The sequence below is a fragment of the Telmatherina bonti genome (genome assembly GCF_933228915.1).
Source record: "Telmatherina bonti genome assembly, chromosome: 15".
Lineage (NCBI taxonomy): Eukaryota > Metazoa > Chordata > Actinopteri > Atheriniformes > Telmatherinidae > Telmatherina > Telmatherina bonti.
The window spans coordinates 21,247,132-21,264,818 of record NC_136613.1 but is presented as its reverse complement, the minus strand read 5'-3'; the positions used below and the strand labels follow the sequence as shown (position 1 = coordinate 21,264,818).

Below are 17,687 nucleotides of genomic sequence, written 5' to 3'. Positions count from 1 at the left end.
TGTCTGGAACATTTACACCATCCAATTAAAACAACTCCACATCGGTCAAGTTTGTAAAAACACTGTTCATACTAGCCAATTCATTAAAAATAATAGCCTAGCTAAGGAAAACCAACAGACTGTACCAGATCTTGACTTGCCTTCAGTCACCCATTCTGAGCTCTAATGGTGCAGCAGGCGACAGTGGAAAGAAAAAAATAGAGCTTTAACAGGAAGGAAAAAGCAACAACAGAACCCAGATCGAACAGAGTGGCTGTCTGCTTCGAGTGTTTGCAGGTGGAAAGGAGAGGATAGAAGGCTCGACAAGCACTGCAATGTTAGTCAGGGATACCTGCTGAGATAGAAGAGAAATATGAGCCAATGACACCAGTACTGTCTTAAATTTATGCATGAAAAATAAAAGCTAGAGAGTTAAAAAAAAAAAAAAAAAAAAAAAAAAAGGAAGGAAGTATCAGTATACTCCCGTTCCTACAGTTCTAATCAGCAACCCTCATTCTCGGCCAAGTTTTTATTCCGGTTCCTTGCTCTGTTCGCTGGCAGGGCTGTTTTTTGTTTGTTTGTTTTTTTTTGGTCTGTTTTTTTTTCCCTCCTCTTTTTGAATTTCTTGGGGCCTTTTGAAGATGGACTGACAATCTGTCTGAGGTGAACCCTGATTACTGGCTAATCAGTTTCCTCACAACCCTCTATTAGAATAAGTATGTATGACAATTGGATAAGTGAATAAGATTTCTTAACAGTCAGCGACCAGCTTTGTGGCCAACAAGTGCACTGGAAAGTGCTGAGGACGACACAGCTGGGACTGTAGATGGACCGACTGGATAATGTTTCATGCAAATCACTGTGATCAAACTTTTGTTAATAGCGCAGCCCTATGACCTGTATGCTGCTCATTTAAATTATGGGTGGGGGGAGGGGGTAATAAAATGTAATAAGAAAGTTTAATTCATTATTTTTGACATGATATCAACAAAACATACAAAAATTTTCCACTGTGCACTTTTTGGGTCATATTCTGTTTTATCTGCACAACACACAAAGTCACACTGCACAGAATCTCGTTCTGTCATAAAGGAGTAAAAATGGCGACTATAAAGAAAGTCCTGAACAAACTTTCTACACATTATCCAGACAGCCCCTGGTAGTCATGTGTAAAAATGCTTTAAATCTCTGTTAAAGGGCTATTGGTTAAAACTTATCCCTCATATAAGGCTATGGAAGCAGGATGATACTACACTGCTTGATAGAACGGTTTTCCCCTGCTGTGTCGTTTGTCATTAGGAAGACTCTCCTGGTAAAGGTCATGGTTGTTATGAAGCCACTTCTGATATGTCCGTCTCCTGTGCCTCTAACCCTTCCCTTTCCTGCTTATCTTCATTTCATTCTCATCTGTCTCTTGCTGTCATTCTCTCTCAGGGTCTGCAGGGAATTCATGTGGCTCAGCTCAGATGAACTCTTACTCTGACAGCGGCTATCAGGATGCCAGCAGCGGCTACCTCAGCAGCCAGAACCAGAGCAAAGCTGAGCTGAGGATGCAGCACTCTTTTCCTAGTGCTGGGACCAGCACCCTGATGAGGAATGCCAGGGCTGAAGGCCAGGCTTCAGCCCAGGTACTGAGAACTAATTTAGTTAAAATACATTGCTTCTTTTTACAGCCTCATCATAGATCTTATCATTGTCATAATAATAATAATAATAATAATCATAATAACAGGTTTTTAAAAATGAATTGCTTTAAACTGGCTCTTTTGTGCATTTTGTGATTATATCACTGTAAAGGCTTAAAAGCACAGGAGCTGCATTCAGAACTGAACTGTGCGACATTAGCATGCTTCATACAGCTTTGTACGCAGAGACTGCTGAGACACCAAATGGTACTGTCACACTATAGAGGGGGGTGGAAAGGAAACAGCAAATATGGCCTATAGTAAAGTTGTTCCCTGTGATAAAATGGTTTATATAACAGTGTAATCAGTCTTTTCATTGTTATTGTACATGTCCAAAGCATGCTAAAATTCCTTATAGCTGCATGTAGACAAAAGTAAGAAATTCACTATGTTTATTTACTTCTTTATTTTTACATTCAGGTTCAAGCAGTGACAACAGCAGTGCCTGGTCGGGCTATGCGAAGGGTTAGCTCAGTGCCTTCTCGCTCTCACTCGCCAGCCTACGCCAGCAGTATGTCCCCGTCCCGTGGCTCCTTTCGTACCTCAGTTGGCAGTGCCTATGGCTCCCCCATCGTTACCGAGCCCAAACCCCTCTCCAGCATCTACTCAACAACTTTGCCCTCTGCCCAGCGCACCAGTAGTACCGGCGGCAACGGCTCACCCAATTCCACCCAGAAAAACTCTCCTGCAGGACTGCGACGGATGAGCTCCACCAACTCGCGCTCGGGCAGCGCTAGTCGCACCACCTCACCCTATCAGACCTCTGCGGGGTCGTCGTCAGGCCGCATGGGTTCGCCGCTGACAATGGTGGACAACGTCAACCCTCCGCTGACTAAACAGCCCACTCACTCGTCGTCTCCAGTGAGGGCCAGCATGACTGCTGTGCCGCAGCACTACAGCTCCACTCTGCCTCGCTCTGTGCTCCACAACACTGACCCCTATGGACCTCAGAGTTATGACATTTACGAGAGGATGACGCGACCTGACAGCCTCACAGGTGCTCCACTCAACACACACACTGATATTTAGAGTGCATCCATGATCTTCTGTCAAATCAGAGAAGATCACTTGGAAATGTTTGTTTGTGCAGTGGTTAAACTTAAAAAGTATGCCTCGGTGAAGTACTTTTTACTTCGTCATAGTTTTAGTTTTCTTCTCCATGTGATTCATTAATATAAAAACTACTTTGACTCCACAAACTATACCTGTAGGATGTATAAAACTATTAATGAGATGAGTTATTTCTATGAGCCCAAGCAAAAATGCAAAGTGTGCTTTAGTACCTTGGAATTATGGTACATTAGGCGTACAAGCTTATGTGAAGGGAGAGGAGAGAGTGTAGTTTAATGTAATACTTGTGATGTTTTGTTTATGTAAAGTTTATAGTGGAACTTTTCCAAATAGTGACTGGAAATGACCCATTTTCAGCTGGGCCAATGACCAGCAGGCGAAACACTGAGAAATCAGATTATTAAATTTATAATGACACAGACAGTCACACTCTCTTTCAAGCATGTCCACAGTTACTTTTAAAAGACACAGAAATACACACTGTAATGTCACACACGAAGGGTCTAAAACTGACACCAAATAGTTGTGGATACAAGAAATGTGGCTCATTAGTTATAACAGTCCAACACGGTGTGCATCACACAGTGAAATGGCATCCATTTGTACTGTCATCGCTTCCTGACTTACTGCTCTGGGAATACAAGCGTAGCCCTCAGCAAATTGAGAGTAAACATGCTCCAGCTTGTAACGGGAAGATTTTAATCACCTTATTTAACCAGATACACTGGTGCTAGAAATGATACTCATGTAAATGTTTGTCTTGATGTAATAGTCATATTTCAAAAGGTATCAACAGTTTCTAAAAACTCCAGAAATTATGGAGTAAAATCATGTTAGATATTTATCATTTGTGTTTTACTTCACTTTAAAACTGCAAGTTTCATGTTAAATTAATACAAATTTGACTGTTTCAATCATACAGCTTTAAAAGAACATCAGCAGTTCAGGCAATTTTTAGATATAAAAGACAAAGAAATTGCAATCGGCACATCTGTTTTTATTCACACATTAAATAGCCAACAAAAAGCTTGAATATATTCATCAAGAGGGTCCCTGTATGAATTAAATCAAATCAAACTTTATTTATCAAACACTTTTTAACCTTTTTAATAAACACTGGAAAGTATGTGAAAATGATCAAATACATAAAAATAGTACAAAAAAAAAAAAGTGAAATTATATCAACGTTTTAAAAACATATAATCTACCTCTTTTTCACACCAATATTTTGGTGTGTAAATGATCAAGAAAGGATTCACTGAGGGTAAAAGGAAATGACTTAGAAACTATGCCTGTGTTTGGGATTACATAATTCATTCCTAGCAGGAGATCAGTAAGATAGTTATTCAAGAAAAGACCAGCTAAAACTAGTTTGGGTGTGTTATCTTCGTAAGAGAGAGATTGGGACAAACAAGAGTTGGCAGATTTAACCAAACTTAAATCGTGTCCCACTCTGGAGAACAACAGCAACAGGAAGAGACTTGCTTGTATGCTTTCACTCTTTGCTCTTTACGTTCAAGGTTTTTCCTCTTTTGTTATTTTTTCTTTACAGAAAGCAGCCGGAGTAAATTCTGACCATAATATTGCAATGTGGAAATAATGGCTTTGTTTCCGTAACTAGCTCAGTGCTTAGTGTTTTCCCAAAACACCTTACTCACAAAAAGGCAATTAACTTCACAAATAACCGCACACACAGGCTCTGAAATCATAACAGAAAAAATGTAACTAAAATATGAGCAACGCCGATCAAACAGTTTAACCTCAGTATTGCTTGTATTTAGTTTCACCACAATAAATCTGCAAAGTTTCAGGTAGATCTTATGACCAATGCTTGTCAAGTAAACTCTCATACGTGTACAGAGATTCCTGCAATAAGAGCAACCTTGTTTCTTCTCCACTTCACATACAGACTGCATGCAGACGTTACAATTTACTAATGTTGCCTAAATACCTTAAATCCTGCACAAATGCTGCTGAACAGTAACAGACACACATACAGTTAGTGTAAAGACTTACACAAGATCCATTAAGTCAGCCAGAAGAGCAGAACTAATGCTAACCTGGGCTGTTGCTAAATGATCAATAGAAATGTACCTTGTGCTGCTTTGAGTGGGGTGTAGATGCTGTTTTCTCTCTTATCTGTAACTTTGCTACATTTAACATCTGAATGACAACTGCTTGTCAAAACAACTTAAAGCGGCTCTGCAGGTTTACAAAGTTTAAAAGTTCACCAACAGCTGTTGGGGGGGGGGGGGGGGAGTCACACATACAGACATTTCTTTATATATTAGTGGGACAAATAATCACTATTTAGCTGAAAAAACAAATGAAAATTGTCTTTGAAAACTAACGAAAGCAAGTTGTTACATATTTTTATTTTTACGACAAAGAGTCCTAACTCATAAATTCTCTGATGTTACGAGGTTGATTGGCTTTTTTGTTTTGTGTCAACTTCATGCTGCCGGGGATTTGCTCAGATGCCCTCATTGATGGCAACATTCAAGGTGACTTTTTTTTAATTGGTTATTTTGCATTTGTTTCCAATTGTCCAGCTTATGTGTCAGTGCTGCATGAATTGGTGTCTTTTTTTGTTATCAGTTTGTGAATCATCTAGAACAGCAGTCATTTTAATACATTTAAACAACCATACAACATTCAATTTCAGCTTTAAGATCATGTGCATGGTTTTATTTGTATTTTCTCTCAACAAACTGTAGCACAGCGTTGTATACAGAAATGTCATCACAAGTAAATTCAGATTAAATATCTTTAGCTTTCAGGATTAATGTTTAAAAATAACACTGAGTATATCACATCTTTTCTTTCTATACTTTTCTTAAACTGAAGTGATTTAATCAAATCAAAATGTTTGATTTAGTAGCACAGCCTTAGTGCAGTGACAAAACCTCAGTGAGAATTTGCTGCCTACACAAAATTCAAGCATATTTGAAGAATATGAATTTACTGAAAATGCTTACTAGATAAAACTCGCATGATGTGTAGCTTCATAAAAATGTACAAAACCTGAAGGAGCAGAAGGATTCAAGAGAGGGTTGGCAGCTTTGGTCTCCAGTCCTGAGAGAGGGAGGACAATTATCCATTGTGTGGTAATTTTCATAGAAACATTGACGTAACGCTGACCTGTAGAGGGGTTCCCTCTTTTTTACACGACAGGTCCCATGCTAGGCTACACCTCCCACCCCAGCTGCAACACTGAATTTGATTAAGCAGGTATAGAAGATGGATGAATGGATGAATGAATGACAGATCAAGATGCATCTTTAGAGGGATTTGGTTGTTACCAGTTGGTCATAATGGACTCATCAGGCTTCCTTCCTGAGGGGTTTCCTGCTTCTGTCCTTTCACCAGATTGAGGCGCTAGCCCGAGCTCTGTCTTGCTCCCACAGTTCTACCCTTTTGTGCTTTCTTCTTCTACTCCCTCATCTTGTTCTTTTGCACTCAGACTCCCTTGCCTCCATCATTTGGTCTTCCATTTTCATCTGGACTTTGTCTTTATCGCAGTAATTTGTCACCAGTGTGTGACGAGCTGCATTATTGAAGATTGGAATGTTCCGGCTCAATTACAAGCATGTGGAAAACACCATAAAACAGCTTAAATTTAATGTATTATGGTTCCGACTTCATCATGCATTTTGTGATTTGAGCTGTTCTTTATTTTTCTTGTCTTGTGTCTATCCCTGATAGCTTTCTTTTCCCTCATTCTATTTCACCATCCACCTGCTTTCACTTCCTGTGCTGTCATCGGCAGGATGTCAGTTTCCCTTCACTGCTGAAAAATAGGGAAATGAAGACAAATTGTCCCTAATGATGTGCTCATTACACTCTGTCCATTTCCGAGCAGAGGAGGACACAATGAAGTGCAAAATAACACATCTGCCTGTGTTTGTTTTCTCTTTTTGCTAGCCAAGCTTCTATTAAAGCTGTCATAGTGCTACAAGTTACTTTTCAACTAGATTTCTACTCGTATATACAACAAGTCTCTGGTAATCTTTTCATTATTACTTGAGCATATTTTGCTCAGTTTTTGAATATTATTTTTGTTGCATCCAGCTACATCTGTATCTCCAGAACAAGCACATGCCAAGACACCACCGCCCTTCTAAGCCGCCGCCAAATGTAATCTGTTAAAGCCACTGTGAGAGGATTGAGGGGGAGAATTAAATTACTATAACACAAAAGGAATGTGGGCCATTCATCCTCAACAGACAGGAGTGTGTTATTTCTCCCTGAAAATTTTGCAGCTGCTTTTAGAAGTGACTGCAGCCCCTCTATTAGGAGAACGGAGCAAAAAAGGGAGGCAGATTAGCCTCCTCATAGGTTGTTTGAATGCTGCTACTTTGAGGAGTCATGCTGCTGAGAGGGAGAGATGGGCATGAGGGCTTTTTACTGAGGAGATTCTGTCGCTTTCGCTCATTCACAGCTGTGCCAAAAACTCCTGTTATGCGGGCAGGACTGACATGGTATAAGAAGTCTCTGGTGGTCCTAGACAGCCTCATTAACCCTCTTTTCTTTTTCATCCTTAACACCTCTTCACCCCCCACCCTTTTTCTTACATTCCCTTGCTGCTTATGCCTTTCCTCGTGTCTATGCACTTTCTCTTCTCCCTTTATGTTTTCACCCTTTCAAACCATTTAACAAGAGAAGCTTGATGATTTCCCACCAAGCTGCAGCTACTGGCTATTGTGTGGAGTACCACAGTGAAAAGCTTCCTTGGCTATTGAGTGTGCAGCTACTGCATGCAGCAGAAAATTATTACTTAGTCTGTTTTACTTCCTGTCCTGGTCAGCGCCATCTGGCTAATTCTGAAGTTCTTGTTTATATTTGTGCATTGTTAAGTGTTACTGGTAAGTTACTGTGTTGTTAATAAAGTCCTTTGTTAAGCCACGATGTTGGGAATATACAACATCTTTAGTGGTTTGTTTAGTCAGCAGCGACTAAAAGCTAAAAGCAATTCACCTTGAACAACTTAAAACCCTCTAATATGTAATAAAGGCTTTGAATCAAATCATTCATGTCTTTTTTAAAGATAAAAGAAGAGTGGAAACCAAACTATACACACACAGAAGAAAAATTAGTTTGCATGTTAGGGAAAGCTGGGAGACTCATTGTTGTGAGATGTTGCACAGACTATTGAAGATGGATGTTGCAGCTGTGTAAGACATGGAGCTAGCATTTGTTTTTCACTGCAACACTTCTTTCTAGAGGTGTCCGATGTTATCGGCATGACGATATGATTGGCTTACTGATATTATCGGCTAATATTAAAATGCAATATGGAAAATGATTGGTATCTGTTTTTACTTTCTTAACGACCGTCTTCTCTAACTCAAAGTGACTAAATACAAGAGATGTCATGTATAGTTTTCCAGATATTTTTATTTTGCACAACATGCTCCAAAAATATTGGTTGATATCGGTATTTGAAATTAAGAGTTGGACAAAATTGATATCAGTTATCAGTTTAAAAAAAGCAAATATCAAACATCCCTACTTCTTTCTCACTACTTACAATACAACCCAGATTTTAAAAGAAAAAGGTTGAGATATGATTGTAAAAACATTATGATATGACATCCTTTTCAGTGAAAAATGTGTGCTAATTTTGAGTTTGATGGCAGCAGCACATCTTATAAAATGTTGGGACAGGGTCCTTTTTTTTAACAGTCTCTAAACTTCTGGAAACAGAGACAAGCAGCTGCTGAACATTTAGGTGAGGAATAGTGTCCTGTTCTTGTCTGATGTTTGATTCTTACTGCTCTACATCTCATGATGCTCAAGTTGTTCCAGTTGTTCCAGTTGCTCCACTTGATGAATAAAACAATTATAGATTCTCTAGAGATCGTTTTAGAAGTTATTACACATTAGTAATCTTGTTAAGTGTTTTTGTTTTTGTAAGGACTTGTTCTTCCGATAAACATAAGAAGGGTCTTTAAACCAAAGCGGCCTCAGACTGGTCTGCTATCTCTGTTTAAAATCTTTACACACATTGCCCTCAGAGTCCTTTTATCCACAAAGGAGGCAAACAAGCTTATTTATTAATTTCCTCAGTTCTAAACTGTGACAGGACTCCCTCATTTAGCTGGTTCTGCATGGCAGAGCTGGCGTTTTGCAGCAGTCAGTGCCCAAGCTCATACATTTGGAGAGGACCCAAGCGACGTCTGCAGGCTCTCAAAATGTGCGACGAGCAGTAAGTTGCCAACTGTATAGTGCTCTACTGGGATTCACAGTTTCATGAGCTTCACTGATGTGAGGTGTAACACAAACATAGGCTTCCAGATCACTTAAATAGTGTGGGTTTATTTGGACAAGAATGGCAAATGAAGGCAGAAAAACCTCTAAAGCCACCTTCTCTTTACCGCACCCATGTGTTTTTATTGTTTCTCCAGCTTCAAAAACCTTAACCAAGCCTTAACAATTCATTCCATCTTAATAATGTAACAGAAAAACATAACCATTATTGTACCAAGAGTGTAGGACAATAAGTGTGGTACAATAGGTGTTTATGCCACATATTCAGCTTTAAGTTTAATTTTTTCAGGTGATAATGGGATTTTTCTTAATTATATTCATAGAAACTTTTAAGCTCTTTATCATCTCCCATCGATGTGTTAATCAGCTTTTTCATTAAATTTTGTCTAGGTGTATTTTTTTATTTTTGATTTATTGCAGACACTTTTCATGTTCTACTTATCTGATCTGTCATTTCCATTAAAGTCCTGCTAACATTGATCATGTGGTCAGAACCAGTCCCATGTTTAAAGTTTCAGGTTACGACACCGGCTGGACTGTTGTCACAAAATTATTTATTACTTTGCATCTGACAAAAAAGGACGGCCATAGATGTGTGGAATTGGCATCTCTAAAGACACCCTCTGTTTGAAAAGTGGCACACGTGCACTGCATTAAGGTTTTGAGGCATCTTGACGTTGGTTGGCTCACACAGAAATGTTAAAATGAGGAGTCTGAACGCTGTTCATGTGACTATATGGCTTTAATATAACAACAGATGATGTTGCTGCTTCATTATGTAATTGTGATTTCACGTCTGCACTAACGGTGAATGGGCAGCTTGTTTCTTCACGATGCCCCCCTTCCCCCTGTTAAGTGGCCGAACTGGGAAAGATTAATTAATGAAGTTTCTTTTTCTCATCAGTTTGGCTGGGTGCAGATAGCCAAAGCTGTCTGTTGTATTGTACATTGTTCAATATCTACAGATGTCAGCACTCAGATCTGTTTACATTCCTGTTAGTTCAGCACTGTGCACTCTGGGTGCTTCAGTTTGTGCTATTAAGAGCATCAGTACAAAACAATCAACATTTTTTGTGCAAGTTACAGAACTTCTTCATATTCTGTCACTAAATTGAATTTCCCTTTGGGGAGTATTTTTCATTTCATTTCTCAGTTTTCAGAACAAAGATTTTACATGTCTGAGTGGTAAAAGCACGTTTTCAAATGGTCTATGTGAAAACGGGTGTATGCAAAGCTGAGAAGTTGTGTCCTGTCTAGTACAGAGTAGAAATTATTGTCAGAGTTGGACTGATGAAAGAAAAAACAGATGGTGATGAAGCACAATAAAGCTTGTCTACATAGGACTTCCTCATTGTATTTCTTTGAAAGCCGCCTCGATTAATAAAACTTGCCATAATACGCAATCTCAAACAGCTGTCATGCTACAAAATTTCCTGGAAAGCTTTTGTATTTTTTCACAAATGGAAAATTATACAAAATGTCAGACAACAAAGTCACTCCTTTTTATTTTATGAAGTTATTATGTAATGCCACTTCCTGACGTGCTTGTGATCAAGTTTATATTTCACATATTCACTTACATGCATGGTAATTCTGTTAGAGAAAAATTCTCATGCTTCACATATAAAAATGCACATTTACATTTACTTATTGTACAGCCTTACCACCCATAGGCGGGGTGTGTATCAGTAAAGCAAAAGGACTGACAATAATTAGGTCTACGGCAGCTGCAAGAGGACTCTGACGAATGAAATCTTTTTTTTTTTCTATTTACAATATTTCATATGTTTACAAATGTGTATGAAAAGTCATTCAGAGCGGTGTGTGTGTGTGAGTAAAAAGCTTTACTCCCTTTTTAAAACCTAACTGGCTGACTGGTTTCTCTGTGTCCTTGTGGTGCATTCTGGGTCACAGTGAACATCAGTCTGCTGTTATTTTTGTCAGGTTTGCATTATGGTTGCATAGTAATACAGTGCTTATACTACTTTGCAGATTGTTTTACTGTGTGACCGAGCAGCAGTGTTGTTATCTGTGATGAAAATAAAAGAAGACACCTCATTCACTGCTATTGACTACCTAAATCGAGAGACTTAAAATGAACTTGTATATCACAACAGACTGAATGGAAAAGAACTGCAGTCTGTTACCATATTATATAATATAAATAGAATTACTTGTCCCCCCATCTCTTAGCTTCGCTTGTAGCTTTTCTTTAATCACAATAATAACCTGAAAGTCATTCATTGTCTCACTCAGTGCCACGCTGGAGGAACATCTCCTTGTAGTTGCTCGTCCTCTCTGATCTAAACTTACATCCACCACTTAACTACACATTGTTCTCCTCCGTCGACAGGAATACGGAGCTCATATGCCAGTCAGCACAGCCATCTTGGCCAAGACATAAGGTCTGCTATGTCCCCAGACCGCCACATTGCACCAATCTACGAGGATCGGACGTTTCAGGGTCCCTTGTACCGAAGCCCCAGTCATACCCAGCAAAGCACCCTCTACAGGAGCAGCTCAGGTTGGTCCAACTTTATTGTCATGGCAGAAAACCGTGGAAGGACCCTGACAGGCAGCCCACGGAGCACACAGCATCTACAGGACATAGTTTCATTTGTAAACACGTCACCAAAATGGCTCAGAAATCGATCATTTTGAAGTTTGAGTTTCTTCATAGTCATGCCAGCAATGTTACACATACCTCAGCACTCTTCATCAGTTTAATGTGCCTCAGACAGAAATGATTTAAGTCTACCGGAAACTCCATGTTTCCTCTGTTTGTCTTTGGTTTACTTTCTGTCTTCTGCTGCTTTGGCTGCAGCTGTACGCAGGACAAGTCAAGCTTGGATTTTTTTTTTTGTAATTTCATTTTGTTATCAGGTCCAGATGTTCTTTTCAACCTCAAATATTTCAAAGTACTTCATGAGTGTCCTTGACTCTGGTGTATTGTCTTCCTGGGGGGATCAACATCTATGCAATATCTCTGCCCTATATAATCTGTCTGTTATGTCTTCTATTTTTTTTTTTTTTTTTTTTTTTTGCTTCCTTGATTTCAGTTCTTCCTTGCTGCTGCCCTCTCCTTTGTCTCATTTTCCTCTTTCCTCTCTCCACTGTCAGGCAGAGAAGAATGAGACTTGAGTTAATAGGCAGGTTCGGATATGTCATTCTACCACAAAGAAGTCCATTACCCACGTGTCGCACTGAGCTCTAGGAAAAAGGACAAAGTCAGGGGACAGCTCAGTTACACACATCCACAGCCCGCTCTCTCACATCTCTCTTCCTATGTTTGCATTCTCCTCTCATTCTCTCTCTCTGCCTAAGATACCAATGCAGTTTTCTCACAAACACACACACACACACACACACACACACACACACACACACACACACGGCATTCAGCTTCCTCCTCAGCTTATGGGAGATCTGCTTAGACAGATAAGTTCACTTATAAATGGTATTGATGCTGTACAGAAGCCCCATAGACAAACCACTATAATATGTTTCTAGGATATTGAGAAAAGGCGGACGACGTGGAGCTGGAGGGCTGTTCAATATGGAGGCTCATTAGAAAAATCCAATTTGATCCCACTTTTTCTTTACGTGTTGAAATGATGTTTCAGCGAGGCCATTTTCTCCTCCTCCGCTTCGCAGGCATTTTTGGCTGTTCCTAAAAGCACTGTACTTCTTTGTGCATGTCGGAGAAAGATTTTGTTAAGTGGAAAGTATTGATACGTTGCTGAAAAAGTGACAAATGGAGTCCGAGCAGTTCTGGTAAAATTGCAGCGCTGCACTGTGTTGTTTATCATTTGTCTTCCAGTGTCTCTGTAAGGTTGTATTTTGGGAGGTGGCCACATTGCAGACTTGAACTCCTGCCCAACATAGAGGTGCACTGATGCGAGAAATTGTGTTTTTGGAGCAACAGCAGAAGTTGACGTTTTTGGTAGGAGGGAGTTCGAGTACGCTCCTGCCCAGTTCTGTTGGACGGCCGATGCAGATCTGACTGGCACGGCAGTCATGCTGGCACACATCACGTGGCCTTTGTGAGAAGGAGGGCTAAATCTTACCAGCTTGTTTATCCAGTTCTGTTTGTGACCCATTGTGCTTTACAAAAATTGGGTCATAACATCACATGAAGCAAATGAAAAGAGGAGAGACGACTGATCCAACAAGCTCGTGGGCTTATTGTGCTTGTTTTTTTTTCTTGGTTTTGGTGTCTTCAGTGTTGTTTTTGACACTGGCAATGATTTACTTATTCTGACTGCTTTGCTTTGCAAAGTTAGTGTAAGAATGCAGAGTTGCGAAGGATTAAGAAGACTGTGAAGAATTTGCGGACCATCAGGCAGGTTGCTTCCTTCTGTTGACTCTTTACGACTAGCAGGACCCCTCCGGCTAAACGCAATCTCATAAAAGCTAAACGACTGGCAAGGCAGTCTTTGAAGGAGAAAAGGCTCTGCTTTCTGCAGTATGGGAGCTGTGTTTTATCCTCATCATTAATTGGTTCCAGATTTGGGAATTTGCAGAGTCTGTCAAAACCAGCAGCATGTTTGTATGTTCAGCTTTGTGTAAACCCGTCCACAAACCGTGCAAAACTCAAGAGTTTAGCTGAAAAGGTCTGAGCGCCGCTGATCTTTTGCTAACTTTGCTGCGTCATCTTTCATGCGATTTGGTGTGTGTTAATTTTTTTTTTTTTTTGTGCCTCAGGTGTGGGAAGTCTGCAGAGGACGTCCAGCCAGCGCAGTGCTATGACTTACCAAAGAAACAACTATGCTCTTAACACAGCAGCCACGTATGCTGATCCATACCGCTCTGCACAGTACCGGCCCTCCGATCCAGCCTACACCCATCAGGCTCTAGTCATGGATGACAGCGCCACTCGCTCCCCTTCCATAGACAGCATTCAGAAGGATCCCAGGTAAGCACCTTTAAAATGAAAACTGTGTTATGTACCAGTAGACTTACACCGTGGTTAGTAACCAGTCTAGTGCAGTACAACCTAGTCATCCAGAGGGACTACTTATGCTTATAAGGCATCCCAGTTCTGCTGGATCAACACCGGTGTCCTCTTACTATTCAAACAGGGAACCCCCTGGGTAGCCACAAACAGCTGTAAGCAATAAGTTGGCTCAACTATGCCTGGCCCCTTAACAAAAGATTCTCACATGCAGGAAAGTGCTGCGTCTGCTCCTGTCGTATGGACGTGTAGAGGGGATTGACACTTGCAGAAAATCCCTGAGCTTGCACATTTAGTTTTGTTTACTCTTGCACACGCTGTGTAGTGTAACTGCTTAAAGTCAGGGATTCACAGGGATTTCTTTCAGTCAAATCTGTCTGTAGGTGTAAAAGCAAAGAATTTGTTCTTGGATGTATTTTCAGTTTTGGCTTAAAAAAAAAAAACTAAAAGTACTGACTAAATACAAAGGCTGACCATCCTGGGACTTGTTGCATATAGTTCACACTGAGTGAGGCAAAGACATCTCTGCAGCAGCGTTGACACCAGTCATCTTGATGTGTTTGTGTGTGGATGCTATTTAGTCTCACTTGGCAACTTATCCTTTCCTAATGAATCCGTTTAAACTCGCAGTGACTTATGCATTATTTCTCTACTAAACCCTGGACTCACATGTATGTTGTTTTCACATTTAAAAATTCTTAACAATCATTTTTTGCAGAGTTTAAAGAAAAAAATCCTTCAGCTGTGCATTTCAAAAGTTCTTCAGGCCTCAGTGCGCTGCATATAGAAAAGCAATAACAACGACTGCTGTATCAGTTTGCCTCAAAGTGCCAAGATGTTCTTCAAAAAACAGGAAGCACGCTTTTGGCTTTCAAAGCCGCTGCACCCTCCCTGTGTCTGTTGTCATGCTGATACATTTCCACCCTACCTGTACTTCCAGAGAGTTTGCGTGGCGTGACCCAGAGCTGACGGAGGTAATCCACATGCTCCAGCACCACTTCCCCTCAGTGCAGGCCAATGCAGCTGCCTACCTGCAGCATCTGTGCTTCGGCGATAATCGAGTTAAGAGTGAGGTAGGTGTTTTACCACTGATCCTCTACTGCATCTTATTACAATGAATCCACCTTACCAGGCCTTGGTGGATAGAAATGCTTTAATACCATGTTTCAAGAGGTATATGGGTTTGGAAAGTAACTGTTGTTTACTCATTTAGCAGCAAAATTTCTGAAATGAAACATAAACCAGTTTAAGTAAGAAAAGGTTGACATTTGTGACTGTGATTGGTTGTCTGAGTACAATGTTTTATTTTTAAGCTCATCAACATAGATATTTATGTATTCATTAAATGTCAATAATGATATAACTAAAAAAAACAAAAAACAAAACAGATGTTCAAACCATTTTTTTTCCCACTACATGACCACCTTCTGCAATTGGTGCCTAAAGTTTGTTCTACTTCTATCTAATATATACTATAAGAAAAAAAAGCACAGTTATTCGTCTGTACAGCATCAACATTGTTACGGATTTCAGCTACAAGGGAGAGTTTTTAAACAGCAGGCTGGTAAGACACTTCTGTAATACTAGTTAAGTTGAACTGTTACAAATATTAATGCTAGCCTTGTGCTGATGTTATCACACTAAATGAAACTGTCAGGACTGATGAATATGTTTAATAACAATGTTGATATTGCATGGTGGGTCCATCTGCTCCTTTCTTTTGCAGTGAAATATTAGACTTTTGTCATTTGTTCTTGCTGACTGTTTTAGGGCACATTCACATCACATTCACGCCCTTTTTGATTCCAATCCGAGTCCTTTTGCTCAAAGTCTGCGTTGTTTCTCTGGAGCTGTGAATGCGGCAAGCGAATTACAAAGAAGCGGTCTGCTACAAACACAGGTCTCGATCTGTTTCAAGCAGATCAAATACACGAAGAGGACTACAAAAAAAAGTCACTTCCTCTATTTGACGTAGCATTGCATTGTGGGTAAATACATAGCTATTGCGTTAAGTCTTCTGCCTTGTCTGGTGTTCATACTGCAATCATTGTTGCAGTGTGTTTCTGCAGTTTACTTGCATAAGACAAAATAAAAAACCCAAAGCCGTGATAGTTTCCTGCTCTATGTTTAGCTCGGAAGAGGAGGAAAAAGTTTTCTTCTTAACGCGGTTTTGTCCTCTCCTGCTAATTACTAGTGTAGCACCACCTTTAGTGGGAATGGGGATATAATAAGAGTTCCCAGTCAGAGACAGAGTCTAGCAGACTATCCTGATGTGAATGCACCCTTAGTTACTCATTACAAGCTCTTTACCCAGTACCTGTCCATAAATAAATGTGGTCGCTGAATTTAGTTCTTTTATGCAAAGCGTTGGACCACCCGTTGATACAGCAACGAAAAACAATTTTTTGGTCTAAATTGTCACCAATAAAACAATCACAGTAGTATCACAGGTGCGCTAAATGCTATCGGAAGTTGCCGTAGATGCCAACATGTCAGAGATGACCCATGATGCACAGCTGATAACGTGAAATTCCCATTCCCTATCAGCGGAGGTCATAATACACCAATATTAATGCATATATAAATGCCGACATAAAATTTGGCCTTTAACAAACTGAAAATGTTACAAAATGTCCCTTTGATTGGGCAAGATCAGTAAAACGCATACTTACCCATATATGTATATATATATATATATATATATATATATATATATATATATATATATATATATATATATATATATATATATATATATATATATATATATATATATATATATATGTGTGTGTGTGTGTGTGTGTGTGTGTGTGTGTGTGTGTATATATATATATATGTATATATATATATATATATATATATACACACATGCATATATATACAGATTCACAAGCATCCACTAACTCACAATCTTTCTTGTGCACATCAGAAACCAATGAAAACACACACCCACAAAAGTAAAATAACTCGCATACATCTCTTGTTCCTTTTTTCCTATTGAAGTTTAACCTTGCCCTTTTTGGCATAATGCATTTTGATTGAACAACATAAAAAGACAAATAAGATGCCCAGTATAAAGAAAGTATGTTGTGTTCTCTGAGCTAAATGCCAGTATAACACTGTGAATGAGTCAGGCTATGCAATGAAAGCAGATTTGTTTTGATCGGAGCATTTTTTTAAGTAGCTTCTCCTCATTCTGTGTTCAGAAGAAAATTGAAATTCACTCTTTATTTTGCCTTCTATCTCTTGCGGGGAAGGTTTCTTTCCAGTGTATTTGCATTACTTTTCCCGATAATTTGTGTTTGGTATGAATAAATTCCATGTGTCTTGATTCTCTTGTCACATGAATAAATGCGTGATTTTGCGCTGAAACAACATACAAGTTGGAGAAGATAAAATCCTGCTAGTGGTCAGAATTATTTCCCATCTGATGTCACCGTTCAATCTTTTTCCTCCCCCGTGCAACAGGTATGTCGACTGGGAGGAATCAAACACCTGGTGGATCTGCTAGATCACAAAGTCGTTGAGGTCCAGAAGAACTCTTGTGGAGCTCTGAGGAACCTTGTTTATGGGAAAGTTATGGATGATAACAAGATTGCTGTGCGGAACGCAGGAGGTATCCCAGCCCTGCTGCGACTGTTGCGGAAGACTGTGGATGCAGAAGTGCGAGAGCTTGTCACAGGTTAGTCAGCATGTTTGCAGAAAATGTGTCTATTTTACTGTTTTTA

The 17,687-nt window shown here is 39.7% G+C and overlaps 1 protein-coding gene across 1 annotated transcript in view; it reads left to right on the top strand.

The window, feature by feature from the left end:
- The window catches only part of LOC306766193 (plakophilin-4-like), an 88,232-nt gene that overhangs the window by 50,800 nt on the left and 19,745 nt on the right, over positions 1-17,687 (top strand). The window contains exons 6-12 of the mRNA XM_079253826.1: positions 1,414-1,607; positions 2,085-2,661; positions 5,213-5,239; positions 11,359-11,529; positions 13,710-13,920; positions 14,900-15,032; positions 17,428-17,641. Coding sequence (XP_079109952.1) covers positions 1,414-1,607; positions 2,085-2,661; positions 5,213-5,239; positions 11,359-11,529; positions 13,710-13,920; positions 14,900-15,032; positions 17,428-17,641 — 1,527 coding nt within the window. The remainder of the gene's footprint in view (positions 1-1,413; positions 1,608-2,084; positions 2,662-5,212; positions 5,240-11,358; positions 11,530-13,709; positions 13,921-14,899; positions 15,033-17,427; positions 17,642-17,687) is intronic.